Source organism: Ictalurus furcatus, chromosome 28 (genome assembly GCF_023375685.1).
Source record: "Ictalurus furcatus strain D&B chromosome 28, Billie_1.0, whole genome shotgun sequence".
Taxonomy (NCBI): Eukaryota; Metazoa; Chordata; class Actinopteri; order Siluriformes; family Ictaluridae; genus Ictalurus; species Ictalurus furcatus.
This window is the reverse complement of record NC_071282.1, coordinates 16,128,921-16,153,934: the sequence shown is the minus strand read 5'-3', so window position 1 is coordinate 16,153,934 and position 25,014 is coordinate 16,128,921. Positions and strand designations below refer to the sequence as shown.

Below are 25,014 nucleotides of genomic sequence, written 5' to 3'. Positions count from 1 at the left end.
TTAGAACAAAAGTTTTTTTGTTTAAAATCCTCACACAAAAATCTTTATGAAAAGTCTCTTTATATAGTCCCCTCTGAAAGTATTGGAACAGCAAGGGCTACCCTGTCGTCCGATCCGAAAGCAGTGTCTCAGGTTTTCGGTAGCGCACTCTCCAGTGCGGTCATCAGTCCATGGCTACTGGCTTGCACGTGTGGTGATTAAAAACATTTATACACTTGCTAATGTAACTAACAGATCCTATGTATTCCTCAAAATCTCTGGCGTGGTCGTATGTAGCAGCCTTTCTGAATTGAAGTACTGAGTTCCCTCAGACCTGGTTCTCATCTGTGTCAGACCTCCACATTGTCCTTCTTTTTGTTGTTCGGATTAAGTGACACGTCCGGGATTCTTACTCTAACTTCTTTTGCTTTGTCGTCTGGTTCGTCGTTGCTTCATGGTACACAGTACACAGTGCTTTCAAAACAGAGGGCAGTGATGGACTCCATACCAACCTGTACCAGGCTGAACTTTGACCTGGAATGTGCCCATGACAGGCCGGTGATCTGAGGTCTTGATAGTTGGGCAAGAATCATATTGGATCACTTTGATATCCTTTTTTTTTTTGCTCCTGTAAAGGATCCGATCCTGCAAGGTAAAGTTGAAGTTGTTTAGTCATCGTTAAATAGCAGAATCCACTGTATCCTCACACTTAAAGTAAAGCTTCCTAACTGTATATGATGGAGTTCGGTGCTTTGAAGAGGTGTCATAAACATCGCAGCCCATGTTAAATTTATAGGTGGGAGTGAAGTGGATTGGGGCCTCACGAAACCCTCTAAAGACTGAACCTGCGAGCAGAAACGAATGGTTAGACATGTTGTTCAATAAACATCAGGATTCGAGCTTATAAACCAGTTGTAACACAATAAATATGCTCAACCTATCAGCACCTAAAGAATGGTTCTAGAGAGTAATCTCAGGACTTGAAGAGAAAAAGATTGATTTCCATGACTGACCTTTATCCATTTCTTTGCTGAGCTGGTCATGCTGGAGGAGGACGTCCATGTTGTCCCCAGTGTGATGATACAAAGTGGCCATGACGCTTTCACGGTCTTCAGTCAGGCGGAAGTTAAAGTCGCCAAAGCAGAAGACTACGTCATACTGGGTGGTTACATCCACTAAGGATAAAACCATCGAGTCGTTCATACTGGTGAAGAATGTTTAATGCAAAAAGAAAAGTCATTCGGAAGTAATACTTACAGTTAGGGTCAGGCTTGGTGCCATTAGAATGCTGGGGAAGGGCCAGACCTGTTATCATCTTTTTGTAGTCCTGTATTCTCTGGGACACTTTGGAAACTCCAGGTGAAACTAATTTGAACGACGTGGTACTCAATTAGAATACACGGAAAAGCAAGAAACTGTGCACAAACTCTTTCAGTAGAATAAATTTCCTTACAATTAAAATGAGATGTGATAAAGAGGAAGGACATCCCACAGAAGGTAAAGCCAACACCCACTGATCCTTTGGTCTTAATCCGGGGGAAAAATCGAGTGGTGACCGTGGCATCTTTCACTTCTGCAAAAACAAATAATAAAAAAGAAAAATCCAGAACAGTCAACATCATTAATATGTACCATATAGCAGGAAAACCACAATGATACAAGGTGAAAGACTCACGGGAAAAGTAATGTGCGAGGTCGGTACGTGTGAAGATGGTGAGAGAGAGAACTCCAAGCGATGCTGCATGGAGCATGACATAACGCTGGCCGAGGGTTTCCTGCAGTTTGCATTGCCATTCTTCCCTGTAAATACACACATCAAAACTATATGAGTAACTTTTAAAGTATGTCCTTTCGGACCATTTTTTGAGTAGATTGGACTACTAGTTATCAGCAGAAATCCACACCGATAAGAAGCTAAGACAGCTAAGAAGGGTCCGCTTCTACCGTCATTATACGGTACGAGAGCGGCCTCTAGGAGCGAAATAAAAACTGTCATGACAAATTTTGTTGTGTTATTTGAAGTGTTTTTGATTCTTTATGGATATTTCTATTTGTTATTTGGAGTGTTACTTTTTGCTTCAGTTTGGATGTATATCTTTTATTTACTTTAATATTTATTAATAGTTCATATATATTCATATTTTTATATTTATTTCATTTAAAAAAAAGTACAGTACATTCTCATGGGACATTCAGTACTGTTTTTATTTTTTGTAAAGTTCAGCAATATTTTACTTAGAGTGTTATGTTTTCAATCAGTATCAATTTCAACTATCGCTTGATTGGTTATCGGTAGGTATCAGTATCAGGTATGAGTAAACAGTATCGGTAAAATCCATTATCGGTTGACCTCTAGACTCCTAGCAGGTTTCCAGGAACAGCAGCTAGCTACTTAGTCATCTATCACTTCCAGCTATAATAAATTTCAGTGAATTTATTATTCACTATAGAATAAAAATACTGTTTTATATTTTATATTTATATTATGGGTGACTTGGGTAAATTTTGGGTGAAAAGACAGACGGTACATTTCTTACCTATTAGGACATCCTTCTTGCACCCCAATGACGTACATGTCTTGTGAAAAATCAGCGGTCGTTGGAGGAAACAGATCATTAAGATTGTCTGGAAGCTCCTACAGATCACATATAATACTCACCATTAATGTTGATATTTGAATGTTATTGAATGATATTGTTTGACATTGACAAAACTACATCATTTCTGCACAACACTCCGATTCTCAATCACCTTCTGTCCAGCCATATTCCATGTGACGATGGAAATCCCAATTTGCCGTCCGGGACAGACCCGGTCCAACTCTTCAGCCGTGAGGATATTTGAGCTGATTGGTCTCCTGTTTTGCAGAACATTCCTGAAAACAAAACAAGGTAATCAGAATTTGAATTATTTTAACTGTTGCACATAATTGTTACATTTTAACACATTGGAAAAATAACAAACAAAGAAAGCTAAGCAGTCATATTATTCTAGTGCACGTATAATATGACCATTTGACTATCTGCTATACTGCTTGTGAGGTTGGTGAGCAGAAAAATGTTTAAAAAATGTTGATCGTCTAGACTGTGATCGGTTTCCTTAAAAACAGGACTATGTTTACAGCATATAAAAGCATAATCATGAACAGAAGTGAGTCTATCTAACAATAACAAGTTGAAAGATGAAATTAGACAATGTACTTTTTCTTCTGTTCAGCGTTTGTCTTTGCTCATTTTTTTCCTCCACCTTTCTTTTGTTACTATCGCCACCCTAAAACCCTCAATCTCTCTTTTCCCTCTCACTGGTTACATTTTATGATCCTCATCCTCCTGCTGCTCCTTCGCTCCTGGGTTCTCTGCCATTTCCAATCTCAGTGCAACTTCTCTCATTTTTGCCTGGACATTCATCACCTTATGCTTCTTGACCATCTTTCGAACTGGATCCTTCAACTATAGAAAAAAAAAGACATGTTACGAGTGTACATAATTAAAATATGCAAACATTACAGGTTACCAATTGTAACTAACAGACAGGGGCATATATATATATATATATATATATATATATATATATATATATATATATATATATATATATATAAACGGCCCAAATTACGATTGGCTGTGAAGATGAACATTTTGATTTGGTGTTTAGTTTTAAGCAATTGTACAAAGTGAACTGTAATAAAATCACCTCAGAGTCATGTGAGCTGTCTGTCCAAGACGTTTCCCTGTTCTGAATAGCTCTCATCCAAATCTGTTTCGTCATCTCTGAATCAGCCTTCAGCACACAGCTCCTTTACAGCACACACACACACACACACACACACACACACACACACACACAGTATTATTAATAAGAAGGCACTGTAATAAACTAGATGGTATTTAAAGAAGTTGCTAACACCACTATATATGACATACAAGCTGGATTTACTTTGTGGATGAAGTCACTTCAAAGCAGAAGTGGCAGCCGGTGTTGTTGAAGTTCTTAACTTCACACAGCCTCAGATCATTCATCATTACAGTGGGCCCATTCTGTCAAAGAGAAAGAGCTTACAGTTTTTACATGCTATGTAGGAGTTAGTTATTAGTTAATATCCTAACTAAACTTGTATGTTACTGATATTCATTTGTATTTCATGAAACCATATAAAAGTTACATTTGTACATCGACTCATGGTTAATGGTTACACCTGATTGTGAGAATAACCCCTTACGAACACTCAAACATAATGTAACCACTACTAAGAAGTCTCATTAGAAGAAATTTTAAGTATCATAGTACAATTTTTCTAAACGTTTTTTTTTTCTTCTTTTAAAGCCCTCAAGACCACATTTGATGGCTCCAGATGAGAAGATAGCGTTTGGGACAGAACCGCCATCCCAGATTGGGAAAAATATGCGACTAACCTTGAAACCCTGGTACATCAGCTTATTGTCCTCAACTTTGAACCAGCGTCTGTAGAGAAAGGAAACTACTTTTGAACTACTAATAAGATAAAATGCTTGTGTGGAAATTAAGCTCTTTATCTTTATTTCTGGTGAGATTTGGGGAAAACATACACAATTCAACACCCCCCCAAATGAATTCAACAAGCCAAGACCCTTTTGGTATTCACTTTTCACTGCAGTTATGTGACTAATGCAGCCAACAATTCAAGGATGCTTATAACTTTAGGTTTATTCTGTACAACTTGTATGTCAAAATCATCACGTCCTTGCCTTACATTCGGCCTAGACATAGCAATTTAACTTCCACAGCCTTTATAACTATAACCCTCAAAGTGTTTTGAGCTCACTCCTAACCTGTTCCAGATTCTGAAAGTATTACTTGCTTGCTTGAACAGATATCCTTCCATAACTCCACAGTTCCTGTCCTCCACATTGTTCTCCGGCTTGAGTGACCAGGCTTTACTTGACAGTGGGTGTAAAGCTGAAGAGTGCTGTAGCTTCTCGGAACCGTCTCTGCCAGCAAACATTTTGTTGAGCGATAACGATAAATATTAATAACGATAAAAAAAAAAAAGACTAACGATACATATCCAACAATGCAATCCTTCGCACAACTCTCAGATACTCTGAACATATAATGAGATTGTGGAACACTCACTTGACATCAGTTCACTGTGATGTCACTGCGTAATCGTTACCATAGAAACAGAGCTGAACAATTCCATTTTTTTTTGTTTATTTTAACAATGGACATATTCACAAAGCAGCTTTACAGAAGTATATCATATAGACTAGCAGAAATATAGACTAGCAACTCATTTTGAGTGGTTTTAAACGTATCTTTTGTTCACCAGTGATGCTAACACATAAGAGCTAACATCACCAGCCAGTGTTAGCAAGTTTCAGTCTCAAGTCTCAAAAGAACCTGAAACTATATGGAATTAAATTTGTGCTGAAAGTATTGCACTTAATGTTTTCAAGAAATGAACAAATATATACAATGAGAAAGAAGAAAAACACTCTGAACTAATGTAATTCCATAAAACTAGCACGGAAAAGGGAGACACATACAGGCACACTCTCCACTTAGAGTTTGTTCATATATAGATAGATAGATAGATAAATAGATAAAAAAAAATATCAATGTGTTGTAAAATAATTTATACATGAAAGTGTTGCAAGGGAAATCAGTCAGCTTTTCTCTTTCTAGATGTTCTCTAAGATGATATTTGGCTTGAGTGTCTCTTTAGATTTTATTGTCCCATCACAGTTTACAGGATAAACAGTATAAAAAGAAAGAAAGACATTCTTAAGATGTTGTTGTGTTCTTAAGTTACAACAAAATAAATCAGAGGTAAGGGAAATAAAATGCAAAGATAAATACAAAAATATGCAAACAAAATACAGAGGAACAATGATATTTTGTATGCATAATAATAATAATAAAATCAATAGATTGTACAGCTAAGTATTACATTGTATAGTATGATATACCGTTGTAGTTGCAGTGAGTAGTGATATTTTTTTATGATAAAATACTTTTCTTGTAGTGGACTCGCACTTTTACATCCTTTTGTATGTCACTCTGTGCATACTCCAGGCCTGCTTTTAGCACCAAAATGAAAATCAAACTCAGAAAAACAAGCAAAGGAGGAACACCAGAGCTTTTTGTAATATTTGTTATTTAACAGCACCAGCAGGGGGAGACATTTGAACAAGTAAATATTTAGTGTCTCGGTAATTTGTTGGTCCACCAAGAGCTAAGAATACTTACTTATTATTACACCCTTTTGCCATTCCCCTCGTCTTGTCTGTCTCTTATAAATACATACAGTACTGTGCAAAAGTCTTATGTACATGCAAAGAAATGCTGTAGAACAAAGATGCCTTCAAATACAATGAAATCAAATGCTTCTACGTTAAAAAAAACACACCATAAAGAGAACTAAACTGTAATAAATGAAACAAAGTCAATATTTGGTGTGACGACCCTTTGCTTTAAAAAAAAAAAAGTCTCAAGTAGAATTAGTACGCCAATCGGTCTCCAAACGAGAGGTAGTAAAGTGTACAGTACACAGTGTCCGCCATTTTGAATACAGGCTGCACACTACAGTATAGACTAGCTGGTCACGTGGGTCTACGTGACGTTTCGTCACGTGATGCACAGTCAGCTGATCTCCACGGGTTCTAGCGTTTTTGCTGTCGACCTTCAGTACAGCGGCGTTTTTGGCCATCTTTATTCACAGAGCGGCTTTTCTTCTTCTTCCTTGAACCATGGCGAGCCAGTCACAGGGCATTCAGCAGCTGTTACAGGCTGAAAAACGGGCCGCGGAGAAAGTCGCCGAAGCCCGGAAACGTAAGTTGTTTTTAACGGTGTTATTTGACACGGAGTCGAAGCTGCTTAGCTAAGCTAGCGGACTAGTCAAAACAGAAAGACGGCAATTTCATGATGCTGTTACTTAAAAAATGTATTAACATGCATTAAATGCTCGGTATTCGTTTCAACCCCAACAAAAAACCCGTGTTTTAAAAAGCAAAAGCAAAAAACAAAACAAAAACAAAACAGCTTGTCATACAGAGTGAGCTAGTTATATAGAGGAGACATACAGCTGAGCAATTCTCATCATTTTATCACCGTTATAGAAATAAACAAACATTTTTTTACTTATTAGTGTTTATGAAAAGAAATCGTAGAATATTGTAACTGAGATGATCCAAATGTTCTGCTGAAATTTAAGATATACATAATACATGTATACACATACATGTTTATAAAGAATATTTATATCACATTCAGAACTGATATTATTTGTGTTTTCCTTCATTATTAATATCTAAGCATGTGCAGTTTTTCATTACGTGTCATAAATCTAAGAATATCTGTGAACCCTAACAAAAGTGCTGCTGTGAATAAAATATCTTAGTTTAGTCCTGAGGGTGTACTAACTTTTGCACTCACCTATTTATAGATATGTGTGTGTGGGTGTGTGTGTGTGTATGAAGATGCAGAGAGGATCCCACTTCTGAGGTTTATCCTGTATAAATTATAATGAAATAGAATAGTATAGCATATTTACGTTGTAGTCGTACAAGTGCGGTGAAATTCCCAGGAGAGTAGAAAATTCCTAAAATGTGCAAAGCTAATATGTAAAAATGTAAAGATGTGGCTTATTAGAGGTGTTCGTGGACAGTTGAAAGTGCTAAGGTAAGTGCGGTAAAAGAAATAAGACTGTAACAGTGGGACAGAGGCGTTCAGACTGCTGTATGTGTTGTAAAGAAATAGCCAAACAGTCAGGAATTGTGTGTTGTAATAATTGAAGCAATACTCGCTTGTATTGAATATAGTGTTTGGCTGTCGTGTGATTAGTAACTCTTATGAGGTTTGATATTTGAAATGACTTTTACACCCACCCCCTGAATTCTTTGATCATGATTTGGTCCATCCATTCAAAGTGATTTACTAGTTGTGAAATTTGACTAATTTGATCATCTTAAAGGTCTTAAGGATTATTTTCTTATTATCACGGCAGTTCCATTGACTCAGTAATTTCGGGTTACTCACTTCCCTGTATGATTCCCCCATTTCTGCTTTTGCTAGCGGAACATTTGTGCAAGAAAGGATACTCCAGATCATTTCCCTTATTCTTAAAAATCTATAGTTTAAGACTAAAATTCGAGTGCGCTTGAACTGTGTTTCACTGAAGTTTGCACACGTTTTATCCTCAGGGAAAAACCGCCGCTTGAAGCAAGCCAAGGAGGAAGCTCAGGCGGAGATCGAGCAGTACCGTCTCCAGAGGGAAAAGGAGTTCAAGACCAAGGAAGCCGCGGTGAGTCGGAAAACACACACAGACCTTTTGGTCCTCTGACAAAGTGGAGGTAAAGCCGTTGGTGTAAAATGCCTAGCTGATAAACTAGAGGTCGACCGATAGTGGATTTTACCGATAACTAAGTTGGGCAGTACCTGCCGATCACCGATTGATCGATTGAGCGATAGTTTTTAACATTTATGCACAAAAAAGTCAAATATTGTTGAACTTTATTACAAAAATAAAACAGTACCATGAAAATGTACTATACTTCATATATAAAGTTAAATAAATATATTAACTATTAATAAATATGACATTACATAAGAGATTCATCCAAACTGAACCAAAAAGTAAAAATAGAGGCATTCAGAATGAATAAAAATAAAACAACACTTCAAATAACCCAACAAAATTTGACAGTGATAGTTTTTATTTCACCTCGAGAGGCTGCTCTCAGACTAATGACAGTTAGACAATTCTAAAATCTTAGAATTATTTTGAAACGGTATCTTTAGGTTTATTTTTTTGTTATAATTAAAGTTGATATATATAATCTGTCTGTTCTATATTTATATTTGTCTGTTTATTTATTTATCCCCTGTTTTATCTATTTGTTTATTTGTGTAAAAAAACAGACAAACCCAAATGTACTTATTTGTTTATTTTTATTTCTCCATGTCTGTTTATTTATGACCTTTTTTGAATGATTATTTCTTTCTATAAATTAAAGGCACTGGGTTCTCACGGCAACTCGGCCGTGGAGGTGGACAAAGAGACCTTGGACAAGATGGGCCGCATCCAGAGCAGTTACCAGCAAAACCGAGAAGCTGTACTGAACAACCTCCTGAAGATGGTGTGCGACATCAAGCCAGAGATCCACGCCAATTACCGCGTCGCTGGATAAACCTCACGCCTCTCTCCACCGTTTTCAGGAGAAACACTGAGGCAAAGACTGCCACTGTACAACCTTAAAGATGTTCCCGCCATACATACGTGTTTAGTTACAGCTCTAACAGGTCGTTGTAAAGCTGTGAGGCATACAGCTATCATTTGTTTACTACATTTCAAAAACAAATTCACCAGGTTTTAGTCAGTCTTCAGTTCTCTCAAACGGCAAATGTTTTATTGTTTCTACCTGCTGTAGGTTTAGATGAATTATATTTATATTTATATTGTTTGATGGTGATGGCTGTCCTGCAGTGGTTCAGCGCATGTCTTTGTCTCTGTATCGTTAGACCTGTACGATCATCAGTGTGCTGTTTGGAAGTGATACCAGTACATATGTCTGTCTGTGCATCTGGCTATGCTGTGTGTTGTTTATATGAAATATTAAGAAAAAAGTGTTTTTATTTGATTGCTGCGTTTAACTGGATGACTACTGGATTAATCCTGGAGCGTTGGCATGATATGAAATTGATTTTCTCAAGAACACAAAACAAATTGACTACAAGAGAAAAGTATTCTGAATTTGTACCCTGTTAAACTGCATGAAAGAGAAAAAAAAATAACATATTCATAGCCATACAGGGTTCTGTAGAAAGTTTTTCCTTCTGTGGAACATTTGTGACAAACCTGTTTAGCTGAGAAACACAAACTCAGCTCCTTTCTTTGTTTTTCCTCAACTGCTTCTTTCTCTAATGTGTTCCTGACATTCCTCTGTTAGACCTGGCTGGGAAAGTACAGTAAAATTATAATAAATGGTTCTGTGTGTGAGGGGTGTCAAGGTGGTCTTCATTTCTTTTATTTAGTTTTTGTTGTTTATTTACCAATCTGGCAGGGGGAAAAACTTTATGCATACACAGGGGGAAAATATATATCACCCTACTTTCCTAAACGTGTATATTAAAAAAAAGAATTATAAACTACTGAGCTTGTACTAAATTGACAAATTAATTTCAGGCTCTATAATTTGGAAATCTATTAAATATTACATGTGTTATAAACTGTTTTAACGGATGAACCCTCCCTGTACAAGGTGTTCTACATGTATCAGAAAATGTACTGTAATGTCCTAAAATGTCCAGTGTCGTAAAAATTTACACATGTGCAACTATGATGCGCATGCGCACCGCAAATCCGGCATTAAGGAAGTGAGACTGATGTCCTTTCAGAATAAAAGTGACTGAAGCGATAGTCGTGTGTGCTACGTGGATCCTCTCGAATCCACCTACAGTCAGTCAAAACTCTTTCACTGTATATAACACAACATTCATGTACTCATCTGTAGTCTCGTCTGAGCATTTAAAACTATTTACAGCAGATGCTTACTTAGGACCCATTTTAAGTTTACTTTCATATCCATTACGTAACTACATTTATTGGTATTTTAGTTTTTATTTGATATATAGCACATCCATTTTTGTGTCTGTAAAACAAAACATGAAGTGAGAACAGCCTTGAATGATTTATTTCACATCTGATTCATGATATCCACGTTTGAAAATTCTGACTGTATAATTGTGCAAATTCCCCTCTTTTATACTGTATTCACATGAAGATCCATCCATCCATCTTCTATACTGCTTATCCTACACGGTCAAAGGGAACCTGGAGCCTATCCTAGGGAGCATGGGGTACAAGGCGGGGTACACCCTGGTTGGTGTGGCAATCCATCGCAGGGTGCAATCACATACACATTCATACACCATGGACATGTTGGACATGCCAATCAGCCTACCATGCATGTCTCTGGACTGGTGGAGGAAACCGGAGTACCCGGAGGAAACCCCCACAGCACGTTGAGAACATGCAAACTCCACACACACAAGGCAGCGGCGGGAATCGAACCCCCGACCCTGGAGGTGGGAGGCGAATGTGCTAACCACACAAATAAAGATCTTTCTTTGAAATGGATGTTTATATACTGATTCTGATATTACTTGACATTCAGTAGAAAAGAAAGTCAGTGGTATTGGTCGTTAATGATTTTATTATTCACAATAATGCTTTGTAGGGATAGTTAGACTCGAGTTTTGGATTCATTCCTAGGATTATATTATCCAAAATAATTGTTACATGTTAAATTGCATTGCAAACCTGCTTTATATTTGAGGACTTTTATTATTGAGGGGGGGAAAAGACCCTGAAATGTAGATGGCTTCTTGATATTGTACTTAGAGTTTACTCTACACGCTGGGGGCGGGGAGAGTGCATGAAAGGATTTGATTGTTTGACATAATATAGTTTTACATAAAGTTATAATCAAGGATAAGTCCAGGGATTGAAGCAGAGTAAGTACACATTAATCTGACTGATACTGTTTTATTTGGTGTGTGTGTATTTTTCCCCCCTTTCTTTCCTTCCGTGGTTTGACCTCTGAACATGTTATTAAGTTTAGCTTACTAATGGAAGGTTCTTTGGACAGTTTAGGTTAATTTTTTGGATGGGGGGGACTCAGTTTTAATAAAATCATCAAATGTACGAATTAAGGCAAGTCTAAGCTTTTTTTTGTGTGTGTGTGGGGGGGGGGGGGGGGTTGTTTGTTTGCTTATTTATTTATTTGCTTATTTATTTATTTAGAAATGTTTTCCAACTTCCATCCAAACTTCTACTTTACATTTTGTTCCTCTGTGTTAGAATTTTCCAACAATTTCTCACTGGAAAATATTTAGTTTCTGATATTGATTCATTTTCTATGAGAAGCAACTTTGAAAGTAGATCTGGCTTCAAATCATATAACCGGTTTATTTTATATTCATTCGCTCATGGGAGGGGTGTTTTTATGGCAACAGGTCATGGATGCCCAAGGCTCATTGATGTGCTACTGTAGCACAAATTGCTGAAAAATTCACTGTAAAGGTGTCAGATCACAGTGCAACAGGATGCAATATGGGACGAAGACGGCAAGCTCGGTGGAGGGAGTGTGATGCTCTGGGGAATGTTCTGTTGGGAAATTTTTGGTTCTGGCATTCGTGTGGATGTTTCTTTGATACGTATTACCTACATAATTATTGTTTCAGAACAAGTACACCCTTTCCTGGCTACATTCCTGGTATTCCCTAATGGCAATGGCCTCTTTCAGCAGGATAATGTGTCCTGAGACATAAGTACACCCCATGGAAATTGTTGGCTTTTTTGACATATTTGGACAAGCAAACATTTGATCATCTTTGAAACAGTGCCTATTAATGAAGTTGATATACTTGAACAAAACCACAAGGAAAATGAGCTTTTTCAATCATTTATTCAACAGGAATATCAAAAGATGTGATTTCACACATCCCTAACCACCCCCCACAGCTGTCCAGTCCCTGAGGCAGTGAAGCAACCCCAAACCATAACATTTCCACCACCGTGCTTCACAGTTGGTATGAGGTGCTTCTCCTGAAAAGCTGTCTTTGGTCTGTGCCAAACACGTCAGCTGTTACTGTGGCCGAACAACTCTAGCTTTGATTCGTCTGTTCAGAGCACGTCATTCCAAAAGGCCTGGTCTTTGTCTATATGCTCATTGGCAAACTGTAGTCTTTTCCTGGCATGCCTCTCACGCAGGTCAAATGTGTGCAATCTCTTTCTGATTGTAGTAGTGTGCAATCTCTTTCTGATTGTAGTAGTGTGCACTTTGACATCAACAAGCAAGACTTACTAGCAGATCCTGTGATGAAATTTTCTTTTTGCATCAGATGGTCTGTTCTTGGGCTGAATTTGCAGGGACGGCCAGTCCTCTAGAAATTGGCAGTCGTTTGAAATCTGTTCCATTTCTAGATGATTTCCCTGGAATGATGTATTTCAGATAATTTGGAGGTCTTTTTAAATCCCTTGCCAGACTCATAGGTATCTACAACCTTTTTTCTGAAGGCCTTACAGAACTCTTTAGATCTTGGCATGATGACACCACAGACCTCAATAGCAAAGGGAACACCAGACACTATATATCAGTGCGTTTACATGGACAACAATAATTCACTCTTAACCCAATTAAGATGATACTTTGGTTAAAAACTAGCATGTAAACAGCAATTTTTAATTAAATTAATCCGATTAAGGTCAGACTTGAAGTAAACACTAATCGAATTAAGACCTGTGGAGTATTCCTGTTTTAGTCGCATTATGGACGTGTATTACAGACATGTACACACCTTAATCACATTATTAACGTCGTGTGAGAGTTTTCACCGCATTTTGCGAAAGGACACGATCACACACGGCAGTGCTCAACATTTTACGGCAAACAAGAGAGCACGGCTGCGTCCCAAACCGCATACTTGCCTACTATAGGCCTGTAGTGGGGAAAAATACATGCATCTCGGTTACTATATAGACGGTAAGTACGCGGTTTGGGACGCAGGCCACGGCTTCAAGCAGTCGTCTATTTGCACGTACAGCATGACAAATAATTAACTGCACTTAAAGCGTTCGTAAAAAATTAAATAAAAACACCCAAAACTGTATACGGTACCATAACGAAGACGAACTGTATGTCGATACGTGGAATTCTGGAGGGAACGTCGGACGGCGTGGCACGGTGTCGTAATGATGTGTGCCCTTAATGTAATTATGTTCTATAACATGTAAAACGGGTACATGAAAGGAGTGTTCTAAAAGCGACTCATGTAAATACCTTAATCACATTATTATCTTACTCAGAGTGAAGTCAATAATTAGATTACTGCTGTCCATGTAAACGTAGTCTATGAGAGGGGTGTAAATAAGACCGGTTCCACCTGCACTCACTAAGCAGGTTCTAATCACTGGCACCCAATCTTGAACACCTGACTCTAATTTTATGGATTCGAAGGTGTGATAAATGTAGGGATGTACTTAGTTTTTTCATGTGACTGATCTGTTTTTTGTTCATTTAAAATGTGACAAATGTTTTTTGTTCATAATTAATAGGCACCGTTTCAAAGAGGATCAAATGTTTGCTGGTCCAGATATGTCAAAAAAGCCACCCATTTCCATGGGGTGTACTTATTTTTTTTCACATGACTGTATTTATCATAAATGAAAAGTCATCTAGGCTTTATAAATAACACAAATAACTAACAGGGTGTTTTTAAGGCTTTATGGTGTTGGTATCATATTGTTTAATCCCCCAGGCCTTCAGTGGAGGTCTTCTGAAATCCTATAAACCATGGCCACAGAGATTATTCTTCAGCTGAGTAAAAATGTTCAAGTCTACATTCTTGGTTCGAGAAGTCAAAATTACATTTCTAGAAATGAATACATTTTACGCACAGTTGTGATTTTTGTTAGTCCACATAAGCAAGTTTTAAAAGCTTTAAAAAAAAAAAAGAAGCTAGTTGCAAATTGTAAATAACAATATATTTTTTAAAAGGTTTTATGGTTTGATTGAGGTTGCGAAACTTCATTTGTATGAGGTTGTGAAATTGGGGATTTTAACAGTGGACGCAGTTGTTTGTTTGATTTCCTACAGTTGCTCTTTGTACCTCGTTGTGATGCATGGTGGATTCAAACAGAACACTTCCCACACAAAGAACATTCTCGGAACAGGAAAAAACAAATGAAGGATAAAACCCGACTTGTTTCACTCTCTAGAACTGATAGTTAAAATAATAAAAGGCACGGTGGCTTAATGGTTGGCACGGTTGCCTCGAACCCGCCTGGGTTGTGGGTTCGAATCCTGCCTCCGCCCTGTGTGGGCATGTTCTCCCTGGGCTTTGGGGGTTTACTCCAGGTTTCCTCCCCCAGTCCAAAGACATGCGCTGTAGGCTGAGTGGCATCTCTAAATTGTCCGTAGTGTGTGAATGGGTGTGTAATTGTGCCCTGCGATGGGTTGGCACTCCGTCCAGGGTGTCCCCTGTCTTGTGCCCCGAGTTCCCCTGGGATAGGCTCCAGACTCCAGGCGACCCTGTATAGGATAAGAGGTATGGAAAATGGATTTATGGATGACATGGTCCCAAGATCCCCTATCCTCAAATCAGCTAACATTTGCTTTCCGAAGATTGCTTCTTAGAAAGTTCTAGCTAGCAGTTTAGTCTGAATCACCACACGCTTTCACCATGTGATGTCACCTGTATTAAAGAGTTATATAACAAAGTAGGTCAAGTCTGTATGCAGGGGGGGATGATACACAAATCAAAATCTGTATTATCATCCAAAATCACTTTTATCATACACTATTGCGTCTTGCTTAAGTGTGTGATGTTTTAATAGAGTCGACCAGTTCCTTTTATTCACCATTTAAGAATAAAAAAAAAAATCAAGGGCTCCTGAGTTGTGCGCAACAGAAAAGACGTTCAACCTGTCGTTGGAGATTGTTAGGATTTTGGTGGGAGGGAAATCACCAGAATCACAAAACCAGGAAACGAGAACAGGATCAAAAACCAGGAAAACATGCACAGTAAACAAAGGCTCAGGCTGTCGGTCAAATAAACACAGGACAACACAATACTTGTGAAAGTGCTTAAATTGTGTGTGTGTGTGTGTGTGTGTGTGTGTGTGTGTGTGTGTGATTGAACTCCAGTGTGCATGATCAGTAATCAGGTGACTGTGAACGTGACAGTGGGTGTGAGTGACGGGAGTTATAGTTCATGTCGGCCATGTTTGTAGGCCTTGGTGGTCTCTGGGATATCGATTCCGGCATTGACATGGCAACGGCTGCGTGGTCAGACACAAAGCCAAGTTACTGTTACCACCCTGAAGTTGATTATTTTCCGATTACAGTACATCCAAACACTGATTTCTGATTGGCAGGTCATTCCTGTTGCCAGCTTACCTTTCCATTTGAGATCTATTACCATTGTTTGGTAATCTCTCTCTCTCTCTCTCTCTCTCTCTCTCTCTCTCTCTCACGGATTTAAAGGATCAGCTTTACATTTGGCTTTACGTTAAAGTTCTGAGGCTGGAGTCTCTTTCAATAAATGGCTAATGAATTCTGTTCTATTCATTTGTTCCGGAATTGGGTTGGATTCGTTTCTCTCTGATAATCGTGTGATCATTTAAAAAAAAATGTTATTAGCCTGATAGCGATATCTAAAACCATTTTAATTAAAACAAAAGTGTGCATGAAATAGTTTTTGTCCTAGTGCCAGCTTAATCCCTCATCAAAACATATATAAAGTCTGTCCAGAAGAAAAAAGTAACCGAGTATAGAGTTAAAGCACATAAGTAGATCATACCTGATGATATAAAATTCTCTTTTATTCAAACTGCAGCAAAAATCATCTGTTTTAGGAGGAGGAGCCTTTCTTTTGTGCTGGTTGTGTAATAAGAGTGAACAAAGTCTTCTGATTGGCTTAACATCTACCATTAGAAGTCGGAGGCAGGAGAAAGATCACATGAGAAGATTAGTCATGAGGGATCATTTTCGAAAGGTCACCGACACTCCATTCACTCTACATCTACGCACGCCCAAGAGCCAAGTTCAATTTCTCTATCTAAGGTACCGCTTCATGTGCGCGCCGATAGCCGATAGGACCTCGACACGTTTTCAGTGAAAGTCGCACAGGAGAGACAGCAGCGTCAGGGTGAGTCGAATCTGTCGCCAAGGCAATAGCCTGGTTTTTGGAACAGACGTGTTTGTCTAGGCTGAGCGCTTACAGCAAAAAATATAATCTTGTAATAGAAAATAATACTATAACGTTTATTTCCAGTGGGTAATTCGTAGAATGTTGCGCAATGCCTGTTCCATGCCATGTGAAAGTGTGAATACATTCAAGTTCTTTATTTTTCAAAGAGTCCTTTATTGTGGTGATGTATATTATAGGGAAGAACACTGGATTTCTAAAAAGAAAGCTGTTAAAATAAAACTGATTGATAGAAATGTCACATACAACTGACATGATTGTAGAAGTAGTACAAATGAGTAGATTTCCTGATCAGTGTTGTGTTTATGTGATACGAATTGTCCGTAAGCACTGATTATTCTGGTTTTGCTCCTGCAGTGTGATGTCAGCCCCATAAATTCTTCATTTAAACTTTTTATCATAAGGTGTGTGTGTGATTTATTGAGTTTAACAGAGCAGGTAAATTGTAAGGATGCACATTTAGTACACTCCTGGGCAAAACAATGGGCCAAGTCCAAAATGGCAAATAAATTAAGCTTTTAATAAAGCTCTTAACAACAAATCATTGGTCTCAGATGTTTGTTAAATATAGGTGTGCAAGAATTATTGGCACCCTTTTAGTCAATACTTTGTGCTACCGCTCTTTGCCAAGCTTTGAGTCAGTTCTGAGTTTCTCCTATAATGCCTGATGAGGTTGGAGAATACATGGCAAGGTATCTGAGACCATTCCTCCGTACAGAAACTCTCCAGATCCTTCACATTTCGAGGTCTCTTCAGTTCACCCCACAGGTTTCCTATGGGTTTCAAGTCAGGGGACTGGGATGGCCATGGCAGGACCTTGTGTATATAGTCTTCTTGTATGCAGAGGAAAAATCATGACGGTGATTAAAATGTTTGATGTAAAATTCAAAACTAACACGTGTCTGGGTGCACACAATAAAAGTAAAAAATAAAATAAATCGAATAAAATTTTTTTATTAAAATAAAAGAACTGCCTGCAAGTCTTAAACATTTAAAGAAATCAAAGGGGAAAAAAACGATCCCATATTAAGTTACTTTATCTATTTATTTAATTCTTGCTAAGTTCCTCACCACTGATTTGTTGTTAAGACCATTAAAAGCTTCATATTTTGCCATTTTGGACTTGGCCCGCTTTTTTTTTTTTTTTTTTTTTTTTGCCCAGGAGTGTATATATGTTAAGAAAGACTGTTATATCTACACAGATTAGTTTGCGTGAACTAATGTACAGTCTGTCCGGATATAGATGTTATATAAAAGGTTTCGGAGCTGTTTTTATCATTTCGATGGGATATCTCTACAGAATTGAACAGAAATGTGCTGAGCCCAGCTGTACCAGAGTAAAGAAAGAAGGGGAGGAAGAAATAACTATTACACTTATTACATAAGAACGTGGAGAATATGTATTTTATGAACAGCCCTGTATTGAACATTACAACACACCTGTAAAATAAATATATATACATATATACATACACACACACTGTAATAGACTACTTATACATGCTGTAAAGCATTACTTCTGTAAAATTGTTTGAAAATGTGTGTTTGGTCCACTCAGTAAATCCATACAGTGATGTTTCAGGAAGCAAACTGAGACTGACAAGGGTAACATGGTTTTCTCAGAAAAAAGAAACCTGAGGTTGGATCTGCATCTTTTCATTATCTGCCCTCTCTGTCAGGGCTTTTTGGGTCCCCCCCTCACTTATTTCCCCCCCAGGCTAGATCTGGCCTATAGAAAAGTGTATTATTCTTCCATTAGGGCTCAATTTCTTTTAAATGGCTACATATTAGATTAGAGAGAGCAGAGTGTTTTGAATGTGTAGCCCGGGGCTGACGACGGGATTCGACTGGTAAAGGTTAAGTGGTTGTTATTTCTCAATTTCACATCGCCTGTGTGATGTTTTGTAGAATTTCTGAAAATGTTTGTTGGCATCAGATTTTGGAAACCATGTCACACTGCACCTGGATATCAGGCATGAGGGCAGGTCATAGCGATTAGCCGACTTCCCAGTGTGATATCCTGAAAAGTAATACCATAAAACTGATAACCACAACCCAGTTTATTATACCAGCAATAATGGACTGGATGTTGTGCACATGTTGCTGTATGATTTTACAAAAAGTGTAAAAACTCTCGGCAATAGTGGTTTAACTGTTAAATGTTGTCTTTTGTTTTTACATGTGTAGGAAGATGTCACATGATCACAGTCAGAACGTCATGCCTTCCCCAACCACAACTCACCCTCCACATCACACCATGGATCATGGATCTGGAAACCAAGGTCACATGATGATGGTCAGTGAAATTTTTGGTTTGTACTCATGGAAGACCGAGTGGATGCAATAGATCAGTGCAGATGATGGTTCATTAACGGTACATTTTAATAAATAAATGCCTAGCCTATAGGATTAGCAAAGATTAACTTGAACATTTTTTTTGGTAGCCGTTTTGTAAGGATGTAAAGATTTACACTCACCAGCCACTTTTAACAGGTACACCTATACCTCTGCTCTTTCATGCCCTTATCCAATCAGATAATCGTGTGCATATACAGGTACAAAGAGGATCCCAGGGGTGGGGGAGGGAGGAGTCAGTGTGATCTCAGTGATTTTGATCTTGACATGGTTGTTCGGGACAGACTGAAACTTCTGATCTCCTGAGATTCTCACGCACAACGTTCGCTAGAGTTTACACAGAATGGTTAAAAAAAAAAAAAAAACATCCAGGGAGCGGCAGTTCTGCTAAAGTAGCCGGCAAGCGTAGACGGCGTGCATGAAAGTACGAGGTTGAGCGAAACGAAAACATTAAAAGTGCGACAGAAATGAGAATTGAATCGGATTTTTTTCCTAAATGAGTCTGGACACGCTTTGGAGATCGTGTAGAACAATTCCACACTTTTGTGATATCAATTTGCGTTAAAAACAACAATGCAAAACATCTTTTAAAAACTAAGCTTTTCATTTGACTCGCATTAATCCAAAATAAACATATAAACAATCCCTAAAATATATTTTACACTTAATACTAGTGCACGTTTGCTCTACAAGTGCCTTCCTTTAATAAAACAGTGAATAAGTTCCCCAAAGATGAATCTTTCCTTAAATTTAATTTAATTACTATTTATCTCTATTGTTTTGTTTGGTGTGTGCAATTATGTAAGGAATGCATCACAGTGGTGTGTACTGTTGTAGGAAAATCATCAACAAAGGGGTGGCTTGATGCTACTGAGTTACTGTTACTACCCTGAAACCTTACCTCTTATACCACAGCAATATGAGTATTTTCTTTATTAAACAATGTCAGATCGTACATTTGATGTATTTATAGCTAAATTTAACGTCCATGAAAAAAGTTATCACTGTTATCACTTATTTGATAGCGGCTATAAACAATTGTTCCCTCAGCAGCGTCTCTCTTTTTTTTTTTTTTTTTAATAAGTTAATAAGGCAAAAATATGCAGCTTGACGATTTTACCAGACAAATCCAAAGCGTTCTGTCCTGACGACGGTGTTGGAAACCTTAAAGGAACAGATTTGCCGACAAAGTGGTGACGACACCTCACAGAAAACCTCACCATATCAACAATTTCGCACGTTTTTAAGTCGGTCTGTTTGCGGCGTCCGCCATACGTCTCTGTGTGTAGGTTGTTACCATAGCAACAATAACATGCGGTTAGAGAAAATGAATCCATACCTTCTGACTAATCGCATTTGAGTATTCGACGTATAAATTGTCATAAAATGCTTATGTAATTTAAAAAGAAAACAACTGTTTGACTGGCAGTTTATATACATGCGTTAAGAAATTATTTATACTAAACGTATTCTGTTTTTTGTTTTGTTTTTTCCTCTGTGCAGCAAATGACCTTTTACTTCGGTTGCAAAAATGTCGAGCTGCTGTTTGCTGGCTTGATTATCAACACACCTGGAGGTGAGTCTAAACTATTAAAGTGACTTCGTCGTCGATTGATAAAACATACGTAGAAGTCCACTTAAAGGGCTTCAAATGGAAATTTTTTACGGGAAATTGCATAAATCATAAAGCTGTACTAATCTCCACACTGCTTCTATGAGTCTGAATGGATCACGCAAGTGCTTGCTGCGTCCCAGGTTGCCTACTTGACTACTTTTGAGTGTGTAGCGAAAGAGTACGCAAGTACATACTGACACGTCATGTAACGGGAGAGAACGTTGTTGCCTAGTTACGCACGCTGTCACCGTTAACAAACTCCTCGTTGCATTTCAGCTTTTCTCCGCTCATTATTGTATAATTTATACTATATCATGTACTGTACCGTTCCCTTATTATTAAGTTTCACTTATGTACTTTTACACTGTTGACGGTTTTAATCAATTGAAAATGAAGACGTAAGCCTAGTCTTATATCTGCAGTATCAAAAATGCATCGTATCGATTCGAGACAACACCGTATTATATCGGTACAACTTTGTGCATCTTTACATGCACTCCTGCGAGTTATCATGTCAACTTTGCTCTGTTGGTTTAGTCTCTTTACTCAGTTACCCGGTTGTTACATCACCTACCTCATACCTACACTGAATGACAATTTATTTTAATCAGGTACAGCTACTATACTATATAGATCAGTTTATAGGTGTATAATTACTGACCGTTGTTCACATTTTGCTATGCACAGTCAACTTGGCTCTACCTCGTCGATCGCAGGGACGCAGCTCCCAGCTTCAGATATAATCTGAAAAGTGTAGCAGGGTGGCAGCGGTAAACAGTTCTAGATCACTGCTGAGTTGAGAATAATCCAGCACGTAAGCCCATGCTGTGGAGAGAAACGAACACCGATGACGAGAGAGAAATTAATTAACACACAAGCACTACACTTTCTAACTGTACATGATGACTGACAAGGTAAGGTGCAGGAAGTGCACACATTGTTTAAAAACCCCCAGCAACACTGCTGTATCAGATACACAGAATACTCGATCGAGGTCTTCAGCAACAGTGTCCTCGAAAACACCCGAATTCTGAACCACTCGTATGCTCGTCTCAGAGATGGTAGGTGCCTGTATCGGAGTGTTCCTGTTGGCTGCGTTCTACGAGGGACTGAAGATCGGACGTGAGGTCCTGCTGAGGAGGAACCAAATCAGCGTACGCTACAACTCCATGCCAGTTCCCGGCACCGATGGGACCGTGCTCATGGAGACGCACAAAACAGTCGGGTGAGCTGCTTTTCGCACTCGAGAAGGTTCAGTGTGGCGTAATCTTTACAGATCATATGTGCAATTAAAAGAATAGCTGTCATAGTGCATTTGGGCCAGATGAAAATCCTAGAAATGCTCCCATAACTCCACCTCCTGCTGTAAAATGGATCCTGTCTGAATAAGGCTTTAATCTCAGCACATGGCAAGTAAATGCCAAAAAACAATACAGGGTGTCCCAAAAGTCTTCATACTGCAAGGGACTGTGTTTGCCAGCACCACTTCCGTCACCCCTATGTATGAAGACACTTGGGACACCCTGTACACTAGTGATCAAGAACTCGTCTTGTGTCGTGCTTTTTATTATAATAATAAATAATAAGAAGAAGGAGACACTTTTCTTCTCTGTTTCTCTCAGGCAGCGGATGCTGAGTATGGCACACGTTTTCCAGACGATACTTCACGTCATCCAGGTGGTGATCAGTTACTTCCTCATGCTGGTGTTCATGACCTACAACGGCTACCTGTGCATAGCCGTGGCGTTGGGAGCCGGCGTGGGTTACTTCCTGTTCAGCTGGAAGAAGGCAGTCGTGGTGGACATTACAGAACACTGTCATTAAGCCTCTAATCGGACCACGTCCTCTCTCTCCCTCCCTACATACACACACGTACACCAAACATACCAGACAGATACCCGGAAATGATTCAATTATAGTTCTTCGAACCTGTATCACTCTGAAGGCACAAAAGTAGTGTCCGGCTGCTCTAGTTAGTGTAATTTTAAAGTTGTTTTTTTTTTTTTTGTCCCCCCTGTACACTGAATTTTATTCAGATTTTTACCCCACCCAATCGCCATCAATGTGGACGCATTCAGGATTATCATGACCCCCGCTCAATCATAATTTCCACACCATTCCTTGCAGGAGGTGTAACATGCACAGCTTTAAATTCTACCTCTTCATTTGTACAATCATCACATCTCTGGGCATTAAAGGGATACCTAACTAGACCTTTTGCCTTAAAGCTGAAATTTTTACAAGGAGGGAAGCAATACTATACGGTGAAATACTACAGGATTTACTGACTAACAAAAAATGATAGTGAATATGAATAAGAGGAGGTGTTTTATTTAGTTTACAAACAATGCGAGTGATTATGACGGATCTGTGTTGCGGTTGTGAGAGCTGATTTGAAAATGCACCACCGAGTGTGTCTTTTTTTTATTGTATTTTATTTTTTTTATTGTAATCATAATAGCTGAAATGGCAGACACGTTAATCATTGTCAGGATATCAAAACGCTAATCAGTGACCGACTCAAACAGAAACAGTGCTGAATTATCAAACGCTCATGTTAAGAGAGAGGGAGAGGAAGACATCAATGCCATCTGCCCAGCTTTGACACTTTGGTTTACAAAGCTGAAACTGAAAATTACTCCGTGTGGGGTGGTGTTGTTGTTTTAAAAAAAATAAAAATAAACACATAGAACGGTCCATGAAATCTAGACTATGTGATGCCAGTGTGTCTGTGAAGATTCCTTTTTATAATTTGTATTTGAAATATTCTATTAATGTCAAGTACATAAAGTCTATTGTTATTTTAGTTACTGACATCATTAGGTTTTATGTAACACTTATGTATGCAGCAAATGTAATTGTGCTCTTTAGATAAAATCGAATTAAATTAAATTAAATTAAATTAAAATTGACTGTTGTTTTCATTGCTGCAAGAAAGTGATCCTTGTTCCTGTCCTTCTGGAGTGTACTGATCACAGTGCACGTACCCTGAATATATATCGTCAATTGATAAAGATCACGGTCATAAAACAGTTTACAGGCAGTAAATACTTGGACATGAAAGCAGATTTCACCAGGTCAGGGTTTGTCTACTGCCTATTCTGCACGTCTTCACGTTTATCCTGACCAACTCACGTGTCTGGCGTCGACAGCAGGGAAAACTTCTAATTTGTCAGAAGTGCTTCTGAGAGGAAGAACTGAGAACGATGGCACAGAATTGCATCGTCTAACAGGAAACGTTTTATTTGAAAGCAAAGAGCGTTGATTATGAAAACTTTCCTACGGTGGAAAACATCCTGACTGTTTCACTGACACTAGAGACTCCTTCCATAAATGTTACACACACACACACACACACACACACACATATATACATACACACTCAGCAAAAAAAATAAACGTCCCTTTTTCAGGAGACTGTATTTTAAAGATAATTTTGTAAAATCCAAATAAGCTTTACAGACCTTTATTGGAAAGGGTTTAAACAATGTTTTTCATGCTTCTTCACTGAACCCTACACAGTTACTGTACCTGTGGAAAAGTCCTTAAGACACGAACAGTTTACAGGCAGTAGGCGAATAAGGTCACAGTTACAATAACTTAGGACACTAAAGAGACCTTTCTACTGACTCTGAAAAACACCAGAAGAAAGATGTCTAGAGTTCCTGCTCACCTGCATGAACATGCCATAGGTCTGCTGCAGGGAGACATGAGGACTGCAGATGTGGCTAGAGCAATATACTGTAATGTAAGACGCCTGAGGCGGTACTACAGGGAGACAGGAAGGACAGCTGATCATCCTCGTAGTGGAAAATTACATGTAACCATGTGTCCCTCCAGATGTGATCGAGAACTCGCAAATGCCTTGGTGGAAGAGTGGAGTAACATCTCACAGCAAGAACTGGCAAATCTATGAGGATGAGATGCACTGTAGTACTTAAAGCAGCTGGTGGCCACATCAGATATTGACTGTTACTTTTAATATTGACCCCCCTCTGTGTTCAGGGACTCATTATTCCATTTCTGGTCGTCAGATCTCTGAAACTTGTTCAGTTTATGTCTCAGTTGTATGTTTTTTTGTTAATACAAATATTTACACGTTTGAGGGAAATAAAAGCAGATGAATGTGAGAGCGTTTTTTTTTTGCTGATATACACACACATGCCAATCAGCCCTAACACTAAACCCACTAACAGGTGACATGAATAACGTTGATTATTTTATTACAGTGGGACCTGTCAAGCTGATGGGAAATATTAGGCAGCAAGTGAACGGTCATTTCTCGAAGTTGATGTGTTGGAAGCAGGAACAACGGG

General features: G+C 38.5%; 3 protein-coding genes across 7 annotated transcripts; 2 read left to right on the top strand and 1 right to left on the bottom strand.

Moving 5' to 3' along the window:
- LOC128603530 (phosphatidylinositol polyphosphate 5-phosphatase type IV) lies at window positions 1-5,107 on the bottom strand. 4 transcript variants are annotated; one of them, XM_053618030.1, is made up of 13 exons: window positions 4,788-5,102; window positions 4,392-4,440; window positions 3,916-4,016; window positions 3,673-3,775; window positions 3,289-3,428; window positions 2,731-2,854; window positions 2,517-2,614; window positions 1,655-1,779; window positions 1,433-1,552; window positions 1,237-1,344; window positions 993-1,154; window positions 709-824; window positions 1-624 (listed from the first exon to the last, which is right to left on the bottom strand). In XM_053618030.1, the coding sequence occupies exons 1-13, from the start codon at window positions 4,958-4,960 to the stop codon at window positions 457-459; spliced, it is 1,587 nt and encodes a 528-aa protein (XP_053474005.1). In that variant the 5' UTR covers window positions 4,961-5,102; the 3' UTR covers window positions 1-456. The 4 variants fall into 4 exon arrangements, with proteins under 4 accessions (XP_053474005.1, XP_053474004.1, XP_053474006.1 ...); XM_053618029.1 differs by having other exon boundaries at window positions 1,433-1,779; window positions 4,788-5,107; XM_053618031.1 differs by having other exon boundaries at window positions 1,433-1,779; window positions 4,817-4,907.
- Window positions 5,108-6,596: 1,489 nt separating this feature from the next.
- Window positions 6,597-9,955, top strand: atp6v1g1 (ATPase H+ transporting V1 subunit G1). Its single transcript, XM_053618034.1, has 3 exons — window positions 6,597-6,789; window positions 8,160-8,260; window positions 8,973-9,955. Exons 1-3 carry the CDS (start codon window positions 6,708-6,710, stop codon window positions 9,144-9,146), a joined length of 357 nt encoding a protein of 118 aa, XP_053474009.1. The 5' UTR covers window positions 6,597-6,707; the 3' UTR covers window positions 9,147-9,955.
- A 1,390-nt stretch (window positions 9,956-11,345) lies between these two features.
- Window positions 11,346-23,606, top strand: slc31a1 (solute carrier family 31 member 1). Of its 2 annotated transcripts, none has more exons than XM_053618380.1 (5): window positions 11,346-11,472; window positions 18,916-19,024; window positions 20,587-20,659; window positions 21,755-21,923; window positions 22,321-23,606. In XM_053618380.1, the coding sequence occupies exons 2-5, from the start codon at window positions 18,920-18,922 to the stop codon at window positions 22,520-22,522; spliced, it is 549 nt and encodes a 182-aa protein (XP_053474355.1). In that variant the 5' UTR covers window positions 11,346-11,472; window positions 18,916-18,919; the 3' UTR covers window positions 22,523-23,606. The 2 variants fall into 2 exon arrangements, with proteins under 2 accessions (XP_053474355.1, XP_053474354.1); XM_053618379.1 differs by lacking the exon at window positions 11,346-11,472 and adding an exon at window positions 16,534-16,668.
- Window positions 23,607-25,014: the final 1,408 nt, after the last annotated feature.

Excerpts from the sequence above, each read along its gene's own strand:
- LOC128603530 (XM_053618029.1), bottom strand. The coding sequence starts at position 4,960 with ATGTTTGCTGGCAGAGACGGTTCCGAGAAGCTACAGCACTCTTCAGCT. Across the intron at positions 3,776-3,915 it reads GAAGTGACTTCATCCACAAA|GAGCTGTGTGCTGAAGGCTG; the intron begins GTAAATCCAGCT and ends TGTGCTGTAAAG. Across the intron at positions 3,429-3,672 it reads ACAGCTCACATGACTCTGAG|TTGAAGGATCCAGTTCGAAA; the intron begins GTGATTTTATTA and ends TTTTTTCTATAG.
- atp6v1g1 (XM_053618034.1), top strand. The coding sequence starts at position 6,708 with ATGGCGAGCCAGTCACAGGGCATTCAGCAGCTGTTACAGGCTGAAAAA. Across the intron at positions 6,790-8,159 it reads AGTCGCCGAAGCCCGGAAAC|GGAAAAACCGCCGCTTGAAG; the intron begins GTAAGTTGTTTT and ends TTTTATCCTCAG. Across the intron at positions 8,261-8,972 it reads TCAAGACCAAGGAAGCCGCG|GCACTGGGTTCTCACGGCAA; the intron begins GTGAGTCGGAAA and ends TATAAATTAAAG.
- slc31a1 (XM_053618380.1), top strand. The coding sequence starts at position 18,920 with ATGTCACATGATCACAGTCAGAACGTCATGCCTTCCCCAACCACAACT. Across the intron at positions 19,025-20,586 it reads ACCAAGGTCACATGATGATG|CAAATGACCTTTTACTTCGG; the intron begins GTCAGTGAAATT and ends TCCTCTGTGCAG. Across the intron at positions 21,924-22,320 it reads GAGACGCACAAAACAGTCGG|GCAGCGGATGCTGAGTATGG; the intron begins GTGAGCTGCTTT and ends TGTTTCTCTCAG.